This window comes from Carcharhinus amblyrhynchos, chromosome 1, assembly GCF_965287045.1.
Source record: "Carcharhinus amblyrhynchos chromosome 1, sCarAmb.v2.hapA, whole genome shotgun sequence".
Lineage (NCBI taxonomy): Eukaryota > Metazoa > Chordata > Chondrichthyes > Carcharhiniformes > Carcharhinidae > Carcharhinus > Carcharhinus amblyrhynchos.
The window spans coordinates 157,587,261-157,600,356 of NC_137324.1; the positions used below are offsets into that span (position 1 = coordinate 157,587,261).

The following is a 13,096-nucleotide window of genomic DNA, read 5'->3' on the forward strand; positions in this document are numbered from 1 at the left end:
CTTCATTGCAGTGTTAATGTAAGCCTATTTGTGACTAACAAATAAACTTTTAAAGATATTCCAACTCTGTAGAGGGGCTAGTGGGATGTCGCTAGGAGTCTGGCAAAATTTTAATGGGAAGTGTTTAGAAATAAGGGTTTATATTTAATTGAAAAAAAGAATTGTTCAAACCTGCATGCAAGATGCTGTCTGGGTCGGGTGGGTGGGCTGGGTGAAGTGAGCAGAGCAAATAGGGCCTGGTATCCAGATGTGAGGAGGCAGTTGTGGGCTGCAATTGCGATCGACCTCAAACTCTGACCTGGCAAAATTCTGATTTTTACAAATCAAGATAAATAATAAAAATAAAGCTTATCTTTATCCATGCAGCGAGGCTGGAGTTCTGGTTGCTTCCTGAGCTGTGAGAGGCCTATGAGCTGTGTAAATGCTGGTTGAATTACAGAAGAGTTGCATATATAACTGGTTATAGCTGCTCCCTTTACAGTGGGAAATTCCATTGCAGGGGCACCTAGTGGCCTAATGGAATAGTGATTATCAAATCTGGCCATTTAAAAATGGTAAATTTACCTCTTTGTGCTTATTGATTTTCCAGTCAGGTCCACAACAATGTTGTTCATATTAGTTGGAAGAAACTATACATCTTTTAGCCAGAGTTACTGGGCAGCATGGTGGCACAGTGATTAGCACTGCGTCTCAAAGCGCCAGGAACCCAGGTTCAGTTCTGGCCTTGGGTGACAGCCTGTGCATAGTTTGTACCTTCTCTCCGTGTCAGCATGGGTTTCCTCTGGGTGCTCCATTTCCTCTGTTCATCCAGCAGAAGGAATTCGGTTGCTAGCCATAAAATGAAACAAAAACTTACTCCAACAAATAAATCAAAGAGAAAGGTTTAATAAAGAAACTTAATTACGCCGACACATCCTGGGCCATCCAAGTTCCCCGTGATTCCCAAACTTAATTACGCCAACACGTGAGGCCATACCCTGGGCCATCCAAGTTCCCTGTGATTCTTTCTACTGAGTCAGCTGACCACCACATCATTTTGTGATTGATTACGTAGTCTACTGGGTCAGCTGACTCTCACAGCATATTACCATTGGTCACGTTATAACGAATCCAATGTTATCATTGGCTACATTCCAACATCCTCCTGCCATCCAAAGATGTGCAGGTTAGGTGGATTGGCCATTCTTAATTGCCCTTTAGTATCCCAAGGTGTTTAAATTGGAGGGATTGATGTGGTAAGTACATGGGCTTACAGAGGTGGGCTTGTATAAGATGCTCCGTTGAAGAGTCTGTGCAAACTCAACAGGCCGAATGGGCTCCTTCGGCACTGTAGGGATTCTATGATTTACTATTCAAAGCTGAAGGAATGTTCAAGTTTTACAAATGCAACAAGACCTGGACAGATGTCAGCCCAAGCCTGGATAAGTGGCAAGTAATATTCACACCACCCAATTGCCTGGCAATGACCATCCCCCACAAGGGAGAACCTAACCATTGCCCCTTGACATTCATGGCATTACCATCACTGAATTCCTTCACTATCAACATCCTGGGGGTTACCGTTGACCAGTGACTGAACTGGACAAACCATATGAATACTGTGACTACAAGAGCAGGTCAGAGGTTAGGAATTCTGGAGAGTAACTCGCCTGTCCACCATCTACAAGGCACAATTTAAGAGTACGATGGAATCCTCTCCATTTGCCGAGATGAATGAAGCTGCAACAATACTTAAGAAGTTCAACACCATCCAAAGCAAAGCAGCAGCTTAATTGGAACTCTATTCACAAACATTCACTCCCTCCACCACTGATGCTTAGTGGCAGCAGTGTGTACCATCTATAAAATATGCTGCAAGAACTCACCAAACCTCCTCCAGGCAGCCCTTTCCAAACCCACGACTGCTACCACCAAGGACAAGGACAGCAGATGCCTGGGAACACCGCCACCTGGCGTTCCCCTCCAAGTCACTCACTATCCTGACTTGGAAATATATCGCCATTACTTCACGGTTGCTTGATCAAAATCCTGGAATTCCCTCCCTAATAGCACTGTGCGTGTACCTACATCACATGGGTTGCAGTGGATCAAGAAGGCTTATGGGCAATAAATGCTGCCCTAGCCCACGATGTCCATATCCCATAAAATTAATTTAAGAAAACAAAATTAGGACATTGCATATTGAGAATAATGGTGGTTTTTGTAATTTTTTTTAGTGCAGTTAGAACCATCCTTGGAAGAAGTAAGAGAATACATCGCCTTAACTCATGATTTGAGTGTATGGGAATGATGATATTGCCAGCTCAAGAATCTTCTACTGTTGATGTATTTGATGCCGTTTGTACCCGGGAACTCAATGTCTTGGGCTATTAAAAATTACAAAAGTGAGACACAATGATGCCTCTTACGATGAGTGCTATAATCGAACATTTTGCCTCACCCTGTGGATCGTACTGTGTTTACATCATGAATAATTGGGAATGCGATTTGATAATGACATGACAATTATCAATGTCGCATCTGTGACCCTGATTGTCACGTCCAAAGATCTGTCTCATTAACCAGTAACATTTAAAAGACGCTCGAAGAAGCCAAGTGCACGATGGAGAAGGAAACTGGGTGAAATTAGAGCCAAATTAGATGCAGAAAGGGAAGGAAAGTGAGGGAAAAGGATATTGTAAGCCAGCATGTTTGGGAATTGTTATATTACTCCTTGAGGGTGGGTATGAGAAATGTGGAAACTTTTCCCAGTGAAATTTATAACAAAGGGTCTCATCCATTATAAACATGAATTGGGGGGGGGACACGATGGTTAACACTGCTGCTTCGCTGCACTGGAATCCAGGTTCAGGAAGTGGGAAGCTAACTGATACATCCTAATACTTGTTGCCCCTAGACTCAGGCAACTGCAGCTTGGCTAATTTTAAATGAGGCTTCTTCTTTCAAACAAAAAAACTGAGCCACCCATAATTTTCTTTCAGGACCTTTGCAGACAACAGGGTAGGGAGTATTTGCAGGGGGTGAAGTAGCCCAGAAAACACACACACCTTATCGAGGCAATTCTGCCCCACCAGGAGATTGATAGATGACCAATGAAGTACGTCCCACTTAACAGAGGCTGATAACGGAGGACGATTTGCCTTATATAACTGCCAAAAACCAGAGAAACTGTGATTGCCCAGATAAGGAAACCTCAAAGGGAAAAGTTGTGGGGGGGTGGGGTGAAGAGAGAGAGGCGGGGGAGGTGGCGTGGCCTACCCCTTAACTTGCCAGGTGCAGAGCCTCCGATTCCATGATGCTTATCTTATAGCCTGAAAGAAAATCTAGCTTTCACCTCAATAATAGCAGGATCAGGGACATTCAAGCCCGGAAACGAACAGCAACACATCATCCGCCCAAAATTTTATGCTGTTTACCTCCACTAGACAATCTGAAGATCGTGTCAAATGGTCTCTGCCAAATGTTCAATAACTAGTGCAAAAGAAAGTGTAGACAAGGGACTTCCCTGCCTCGCCCCTCTCTGAAGGCCAAAGTTCTCAGATCTATAACCATTTATAAGGACTGCTGCCGTAGGGTTTCTGAATCCACTTCACAAAGTCCCCTCCCAATCCAAGTTTATGCAACGTACAGAACAAATATTTCCATTCCACTCTATTGAAAGCCTTTTCAGCATCCAAAGAGATCGCTAACCCATCTAAAACACGCTTTTGGAAGATTTGGATAATATTCAGCGATCTCTAACATTATTGCATGAGTTTCGACCCTTCATAAATGATCGGTTGTTGTTATAAAGTAAAAGTCATTAGTGTCACAGGTAGGTTTATATTAACACTGCAGTGAAGTTACTGTGAAAATCCCCTGGTCGCTACACCCTGGTGTCTATTCAGGTACACAGAGGGAGCATTTAGCATGGCTATACATGTATGTAGGTATACGTGCCTGGCTCTGTAGCAGGCTTAGGGTAATAGATACTTTCTTTAAGTGCGGAGAATGGGGAAAGAACATCTGGTGGGAGCAAGATTATGCTTTACATTTGAAAGTTAAGTTTGCAACAGTTGTGTATATCACAGATCTTACGGCTGTATTCAAGTTGAGATGGACGAATATGATGGAAAAACATCATTTTTTTTATACACACATGGTTTCTAATATAGTTTTAAATGTTTAATAATAACTGTTCACCACCCTTCAGGCAAACCTCCCTGATTTACAACCACAATTTGGAAATACTGGGGTCTCTGATGTGCAATTGGAAACCTATGAACATTTTCAAAGCCCTTTTGCCAAAAAAGAATTTGATTCCTGTTAGCTTGGAACAATTGCACCGTGGAATTAAGGGGGATGGTCATCTTAAACACAGTTTAACCGTGGCAGCAGAATGATGTATTACCTGCATCTGTCGCGATCAAACCACAGGTTGTGTTAGCCATGAAATTATCACTGTCATGATTTGATGTTTCAGAACTGTAGCCAGGATCTTTTGGTGACATTTATATCAAACAGTGCTTCATGAGTACAGGATGTCAAAGGGGACACTGTATCAGTGTTCAATGGTTAATGAGTGAATAATGTTAGGGGATTAAGGGATCCCCTGTGGTATTCCTGCGAGTCAGAAACTTGTTACAGATATTGGTGTTGTACCATTTACTGAATGATGGATTCTGATTATTTCTGCCTATGATGTTGCTCACAGAAAGCACTGCCCTGTTTAAAAAAAACCTCCCACTTTCCCTCTTCTCCCACCCCTCCTCTTCCCTCCTCCCCCTCCCTCATTCCTCCACCAGCATCGTTCACACACATCCGAAGGGTGCAAGTAAGTCTTTGATTTAACATTGAAAAATACAACTCGTGACAAGTGAGACTTGAGCTTGCATATTCCTTCCTTGGAAAAGATGGTGAATGAAACTAAAGATGGAACCTTTGGAAGTGAAGGTGCAGGAGAAGGATGGGAAGCTGTTGCTGGAACTGCAATGGGCACATTCAGATTGAATTTGGTTAGAAATGGAACCAAGCAAAGACGTTGGAGGATATTGGAGGCGAGGCAGGCATTTGGTTGACCTTCACCAAAGGCCGCACGGGTCAGTTCACCCCCCCCCCCCCCCCAAACACACACACGCACACGCACCCCCCCACCCAAATCATTTCACATTTTTAGTTTCAATTGCGACCTGATCCTGTCCCTGGTATATTCTATCTGGTTAGAGTTATTTTTGAGACTTATGATGTCAGTTTGCAATTATATTTCATGTCTTTTGTCTTTTAAAAAGCATTTAGACAGTTGCATGGTTAAGATGGGTATAGAGGGATGTGGGCCAAATGCGGGCAATTGGGACTAGCTTAGTGGTTAAAAACAAAGGGGCGGCGTGAGCAAGTTATGCCGAAGGTCTTGTTTCTATGCTATAAACCTCTATGACTCTATGAAGCTTGAACCTCTCTCTGTCTAAAGAAACAAATTGTATTTGCTATGCACTTTTAGTACCTCTCTCAGGACCTGCCAAAATACTTCATGTCCAATAGTGTTGCATAGGTGAATGTGGCACATGGGAAAATCTTGGAAAAATCTAAAAGACAAGTGGCCGCTTCATGTTTTGTAGCTGAGTAAGGCAACGTTGCTTGGAAGACTGGGAGATGTCTGTTCCTTTTGAGTAATGTCATAAGCTCTTTTGAGATCATCAGAATTAATGGAAATTGGAATTCAATTCTCTGAAAAGTGAAAGCCACTGACATTGCAGCACTCCCTTAGTCTCTGGTACACGCTCATGTTCAATGAGCAATCTGAATCCATAAACCTTCTGAAGTGTTAGCAACTGGTGGCAACCTACTAAGTCATCGTAAAATCCATACAGTGCAGAAGGAGGCCATTTGGCCCATTGAGTATGCACCCGCTCTTTGACAGAGTATCTTACCCAGGCCCTCTCCGCTGTCCTATCATCTGAACCCCATTCATTTACCGTGGCTGATCATTTAATCTACACATCTTTGGACACTAAGGGGCAATTTTGCATGGCCAATCCACCAAATCCGCACTTCTTTGGGGTGTGGGAGGAAACTGGAGCACCCTGAGGAAACCCACACAGACACAGGGAGAACGTGCAAAATTATGCCTCTTTGGAACTTGTGAAGCTTGGGGGTACAGTATTGTCTCTTGGTGAGCAGAGTAACCAGAGACCTTGTACATCTAATGCTTTGCTCCTTTGGGGAAGTTTGTGATTGCTTAGTCAAGCATTTGGGGTTGTAGTGGGACCAAAGTGTCAACCATCAAAGGTTTACCTTTGTCAGAATGTATCCTAGACAGGAGAATGATCCTGACAGTGAAGTCCTTGACATAGGAGGAGCGTTTGAGGATTCTGGGTCTGTACTCAATTGAAGTTTAGATGAGGAGGGATCTCTTTGAAATTTACAGAATAGTGGAAGGCTTGGATCGAATGGACTTGGAGAAGATGCCTCCATTAGTAGGAGAGACAGGATTTGACGGCACAGCCTCAGAGTAAAGGGACAACCCTTTAGAACCAAGATGAGGAGGAATTTCTTCAGCCAGAGGGTGGTGAATCTATGGAATTCATTGCCTCAGAAGGCTGTGGAGGCCAAGTCATTGAGTGTATTTAAAATACAGATGGATAGGATTTTGATTGGTAAGGGGATCAAAGGTTACAGGAAAAAGGTGGGAGAATGGGTTGAGAAACATTTCAGCCATGATGGAATGGTGGAGCAAACTTGATGGGCTGAACAACCTGATTCTGCTCTACATTCTATGTACTTGTGGTGTTCTTGAATAATGTGTATGAAATGTGTCGTGTCTTCAAGGCGACTATCAAAGCCTTTTACTTTAGTTTGATGAGCACCACCAGTTAGATATAAATGGCAAAATCATTATTCTGTAAGGTTTGATTGTTTTTTTTTTGCTTTTTTTTCCTACGTAGTCCAGGTATTTGTGCCGCCCTGTGTGTCGACTCCAGAGTTTGTCCACGCTGCCATGAGGCCTGATGTGATTACGGAGACTGTAGTGGAAGTGTCGACAGAGGAACCTGAGCCAATGGACACGTCTCCTGTGTTACCGATACTGGAAACCCCCGAGCCAACCAAAAAGAAGAAAGGTATGAAAATATTTACTCCCCTGTTTTGCATGTTCCGAATTTTCCAGAGAATTACCGGGACTGTATCTTTAATTAGGGGGTGTCATCTTCTGCTTCTTGGGGACACTTAAATAAGGTGATTAGTTCTTCCCCTTTGAATGGGAATATTTGATGTGATAAAAGCCACTGTTTATCAGTAAGATTCCTAACCAAAATTACTTGGAATATTTGCAACGGAGTTCACACTGAGCTGCAAATCGCAGCATGAGTTATCGCCTTTAACTGGCATCTTTTGACACTGAATTAGCAATTTCTCTCGATGCTGCTGGCTGTTGCAGAGAATGGAAATGTCTGTTGACGTATTCGCGATGCTCAGATGAAGGTGCAGTTAAGTTACTGTTCGCGTTGAGCAGCCTTACCCTGCATCTGACCATGCTGCAGTAGGGCAATATATGAGACCATATGTGAAAATGGGAAAAATATTGACATTACCAATTTTGACTCCCTTAATTTTGGATGCCAAAATTTAACAAGAAGATTCCCTTGAGAAGGAGTACTTTGAAAACTTAATGCCACGAAGTACTGTTTCATTGTCAGCCATAGCAATGACTGCTGTAGCTATCCAATTAGGTTTTTTTTTGCTGACGTGTTTCTCCAGGTTGTGATGAAGTCATTTAGCTTTATTGCATATTGACCACCTGACCAATGCTCTCGCCCTTCTGATAATGTTCTCTCACTCTCCCAGTGAGTAAAGGTACTTGCCTTCTCTAGTACTGAGCCAAACGGATTGGATAATCCCTGGGGTAATGCCCAATCTGTGCTGCTCACAGCCAGGGTAAGGGTTACCTTTTGGAAGGAGAAGGGGATTTGAAATCGCCCAGTGAGTGTCCAGTTAGAAAGTATTTATGGGCCATGGGCGTCGTTGGCTGGCCTGCATTTATTGCCCACTCCTAGTTGCCCTTATTCAGAGGGCAGTTGAGAGTCAGCCACATTGCTGTGGCTCTGGTGTCAAATGTAGGCCAGACCAGGTAAGGATGGCAGATTTCCTTCCCAAAGGATATTAGAGAACCAATTGGGTTTTTCCAACAGTCAACAATGGTTTCTTGGTCATCATTAGATTCTTAATTCCAGATACTTTTTATTGAATTCATATTCCACCAGCTACCGTGGGATTCAAACCCAGGTCTCCAAAACATTCAGTTTCTGGATTAATAGTCTAGCAATGATACCACTAAGCCATTGCCTCCCCAGTGTATGTCAGGTGATACTATACTATGCTGCAATGCTCCGACTACACCCCCCTCCACCAAAAATTTCATATTGCCTGTGAACACTGTTTGGCATGGACACCATCCTATTGGGGCTACTTACTGGAGGACTTGGTGGCATAATGGTTAGCACTACTGCCTCACAGCGCCAGGGACCCTGGATCACTGTCTGTGTGAGTTTGCACATTCTCCCCGTGTCTGTGTGGGTTTCCTCCGGGTGTTCCAGTTTCCTCCCACAGTCCAAAGATGTGTCAGTTGGGTTAATTGGCCATGTTAAATTGCCCCTTAGGGCGAGATTTTTCTGGCCACCCTCACCCCAAGACCATAAAATCCCACCCGAGATCAGTGGATCTTTGCATGGTCCATGACCTGCCCGTAATGGTTCCCATGGCGGGCATGACAGGAAAGTTCTGCCCTTAATGTCAGGGGATTAGCAGGGTAAATACGTGGGGATAGTACCTGGGTGGGATTGTGGTTGGTGCAGGCTGAATGGACTGAATGGCCTCCTTCTGCTCAGTAGGGATTCTGTGACTGTTTTCACCCACACACTTGTGCCCGAACAAGAGCCCGTTTTTTTCAGGGGGAAAGGGCTAGCAAGGGTTGGGTGAAGGAAGGGCAAAAAACAAAAAAACAGCCTAGAAGTTGGGAAATACGTTTTTTAAATTCAAGACCAATGATTTCAGTCAGGTTTCAGTGAGGATTTAAGCCATTCAGGCTGAATTCAGCAACCAGTAGAGATGAGAAAAGTATTTTCCACTTTATTGATAAATAGTCAATTAAGTGAACGTCAATTCAAAGTCAACAGTGATAAAAATTCTACCGGATATTTCTTTTATCTCCCACTTTCCTGAAGCAGTTCAACTATTTAATTGAACTGGGGCTTGAGTTGCCCTTTTCACTACTTTAGTAAGATTTGTAGTAAATGAGCATTCCAATGTGTCTTACAGCTGGTCGAAAACCAAAGAACCAGCAGTCTGGGTTGCCTAATAGTCCGTCGGAACTATCTGTGAAAAAGAAGGCTAGAGAAGGGAAGGGTAAGTGTAGCGGCCAAAAGGCTAATTCCCACACTAACAAAGCCATGGGAGGGAAGAGGGTGTGGATTGGAAGGATATTGCACTTTCCAGACGATTAGTACGTTGGTGGGATGAACCTGGTCAAAAGTTCATCTCGTAACATTCAATCCAGATATTATCTTTGGAGGCAAAGCAGCTGTATCATCCATTGCCACACCAATGGGCCACTGCTCACTCCCATCGCTGGCGGCCCACCATTGAGATCAGAGGGATCATTTTTGGGAGCCTTGCCAAGTGACAGCCCCATTGTGGGGAAATGATGGGTGTACTGCCCACAATTTGTGGATGGATACTTGTGGGTGGTGTTTTCCTGTTACGCGCACCGAGGTGTTTGTGTTTAACCCTTTCGCGCTTGTACTGGTTTTCATTTTAATTTCCTGAAGGTTTTGCCATTGCAGAGAAAGACAAGGGAGTAAGTGTACATAGCTGATTGCCGAGGGCGTTTAGCCAGTGACAGTGAGCCAGGCAATTTCAGTCTGTATCTGAGCTGAGCTTGTTCCGCCCGGCTGCGCAGGTATTCGAAGCGGGTGAATGGACTCGATTGGCCCAGATATTGGGATGGGGAGAAGGGCCTACATGTTAGTGGTTTACCAACCCCCTTACTGGTCACAGGTATTTGTGGGCATTGGATTTCTCTGCAGCCAGATGGTTTGTGGCACTCACTGTTCAGACTGTCTGACAGAGAAAGGTCTTGTGCTTGGAGATGCTCAGGTACAACCACACCCTGCCCCAACACCAAAAAAAAAACTTCTTCAGTAAGCAATCTGTCTTAGGGAGAGGAAGATGAAGAATTCGTAACTCATAAAGGAGAACAATCCTTACTGTCTGAAAGCAGAATGTGCGACTGTAACCACATTCCAGCTGCTGATTTGTCAAGGCAGTGTATAAGGAAGAACATGCGGGGAAAATCATACATCAGGTTTGCTAAAACCCCCTGCAGTAAAATTGGCTGTGAGGTACTTGTGTGACCCAATGCCACCGTGCCACCCTATCAGGAGATATCAGCTATCTCAGTCCTCATTAGGAAATATAGTCCAGTTTGTTTGACTCTTTGGGAGTGGGATGGGTGCTGGGGAGGCCGTGTGCATAAGAAGAGAATAATCTCCTTTACTCAATTGAATCAAATCCTGATGTTTCTGGCAGGGAGGAAAGGAAAACATGGTAGTTTGGGTGAAATATTGCTGGGTCAGAACCCTGGAACCGCCCCCCCCCCAACAGCACTGTGGATGTACCTACACCATATGGCCTGCAGTGGCTCAAGAAGGTGGCTCACCACCACTTTGTTGAGGGCAGTTGGGAATGATTGACCTCGTCACTGATGCCCACATCCCATGAATGAATAAAAAATAGTTTCATCAGGCTTTGGTGCCCCTGGTCCTTCCAGAGTGGGAAGGTGAAAGAGGAGTAGAAACAATATAGTAAGGCTGTGAGCATGGGAACAGAGAGGTTAAAAAGATCTGATAATAATCAAAATTATAGAAGATCCGTTCCCACTAGTTGGTGAGTTGTAGGGCAGAAAAGTGAGGGAAGGAGTTTCTGGCACATATTCATAGAGTTCACTACAGTACAGAAGGTGGCCATTCAGCCCACTGAGTCTGTACTGACCACAGTCCCAGCCAGGCCCTCTCCCAAAACCCCTCGCATTTACCCTGCTAATCCCCCTGACACCAGGGTCAATATAGCATGACCAGTCAACCTAATCTGCACATTGTTGGACTGTGGGAAGAAACTGGAGCACCTGGAGGAAACCCACACAGACATGGGGAGAATGTGCAATCTCCATACAGACAGTAACCGAGGCTGGCATTGAACCCGAGTCCCTGGCGCTGTGAGGTAGTAATGCTAACTAGTGTGCCACCGTGCCGCCCTAACAATCCATTTTAAAAGTATGGATTAAATGCTTAAAAATAAAAGAAAAACATTAAAGTGATGTAAACAGGATGAACCAAATAACTCAACCGGCTAGCACAGATACAATGGGCTGAATAGTCATCTCTACTACTTGAAAATTCCTTGACCACCTAATGGATAGAGCAGCTGTGGCTGAAGGTGATGGCTAAAGTCTTCCATGACCCAATTCCTACCTCCGTCATCTTCCCAAGTTCACAAGAAGAAAGACAGAAACTCGAACCATAGCTATCCGGGCGTGATATTATTGTGTAACCACTAGCTAACATAGAGGAGACATCTTCAGGCGAGGAGAAAAGTTTTGGGGCTTGGGTCAATTGTCCAACACTTAATGTTACACGAGTCTTAAAAGTTCAAGGATTTACGTTGTCCTCACCCTCCATGTTAATGGTGACTTTAAAACAGTCAAGGAGAGGCTGCAAGGTAGCTTTTCTCTTTTGTCACTATTTAAACAAAATATAACACTTAGGAGAGAGTACTTAGACTTTCTTGTTTTTACTCAATCTTCACTCGCACCGAGAGCCCTATGCTCAACTTATTTTTTGGTCCCTCTACTCAAGTCCCGCTTTCTTGGGTATCTCCTGTAGCCAGGTGAGTCCAGATAGTGAGCTCTGAATGCTTCCTCCACTTGCACTTGTGCCAAGCAGCTAAGTGATAGCAGCCCCCGGTCGCTTCCTTTCCCTTGCTAGTGGGGGAGAGGAAAAGAGGGCGCTGAAGCTTGCATCGCACTGTTTTGGTCATGTGCTTTGCAGAAACAGTGTGGGGCACTACCTGTGAGAAACGTTGACGGAGGTGATGTGTTTTATTACCACTGAAGGGATTGCAATTGACTGTCAAACTTTACCCTCATGCTGTGTTTTGCTTTGCCAGGGAACACTACGTACCTCTGGGAATTTCTCCTGGACTTGCTACAAAACAAAAACACCTGCCCTCGATACATCAAGTGGACGCAGCGGGAGAAGGGCATCTTCAAGCTGGTTGACTCGAAGGCAGTGTCCAAGCTCTGGGGCAAGCACAAAAACAAGCCAGACATGAACTATGAGACGATGGGTAGGGCACTAAGGTAACGGTCGCTGTCAAACAATCAATAAATCTGCAACTTCTTAGCCGTCATTTAACTTGCAACCTTGTTGAATTACTGTTTTTCCAGATAAGATTGTAAAAGTGTAATAGGTTTAATTTTGCCGATTGCTTTTCCGAGCAGTTCTAAAGTGCGTTCTCTTTGAGGTGAAGCTTTGTTGGTTGAGTACAAAGTCGTGTTGAGGTTGTGAGTGAAGTACTCCCTCTCCTTTGTACAATTCCTTGTGGTGTCTGTCACGGGAGGCACAGTGGTTAGCACTGCTGCCTCGCAGTGCCAGGGGCCCCACCCCCGGTTTGATTCCTGGCTTGGGTTACTGTCTATGCAGAGTCTGCACATTCTCCCGGTGTCTGTGTGGGTTTCCTCCGGCCTCCGGTTTCCTCCCACAGTCCAAAAGGTATGCTGGTTAGGGGCATTGGCCACGCTGAATTCTCACTCGGTGTACCCGAACAGGTGCCGGAGTGTGGCGACTGGGGAAACTTTCACAGTAACTTTGTGGCAGGGCTCATCCACAACGTACTCATGACAGTAATGATAAATAATAAACCCTATTAGCTGTTTGCTGCTGGTTGGGGAAGGAGTATCTACAAGTACATGCTTGCGCATTCTCCCTGTTGTTGTGTGGGTTTCCTCCCACACCGCAAAGATGTGCTCTTAGGCTGATTGGTGTAACAAATTGTCCCTAAATTATTCTCC

The 13,096-nt window shown here is 44.5% G+C and overlaps 1 protein-coding gene across 7 annotated transcripts in view; it reads left to right on the forward strand.

The window, feature by feature from the left end:
• The window catches only part of LOC145346724 (ETS-related transcription factor Elf-2-like), a 129,962-nt gene that overhangs the window by 101,781 nt on the left and 15,085 nt on the right, over positions 1-13,096 (forward strand). For 6 of the 7 annotated variants that reach the window (XM_080194381.1, XM_080194371.1, XM_080194418.1 and 3 more), the window contains 3 exons: positions 6,921-7,094; positions 9,289-9,375; positions 12,193-12,385. In XM_080194381.1, coding sequence (XP_080050507.1) covers positions 6,921-7,094; positions 9,289-9,375; positions 12,193-12,385 — 454 coding nt within the window. The remainder of the gene's footprint in view (positions 1-6,920; positions 7,095-9,288; positions 9,376-12,192; positions 12,386-13,096) is intronic. The other variant, XM_080194399.1, reaches the window with a different exon arrangement.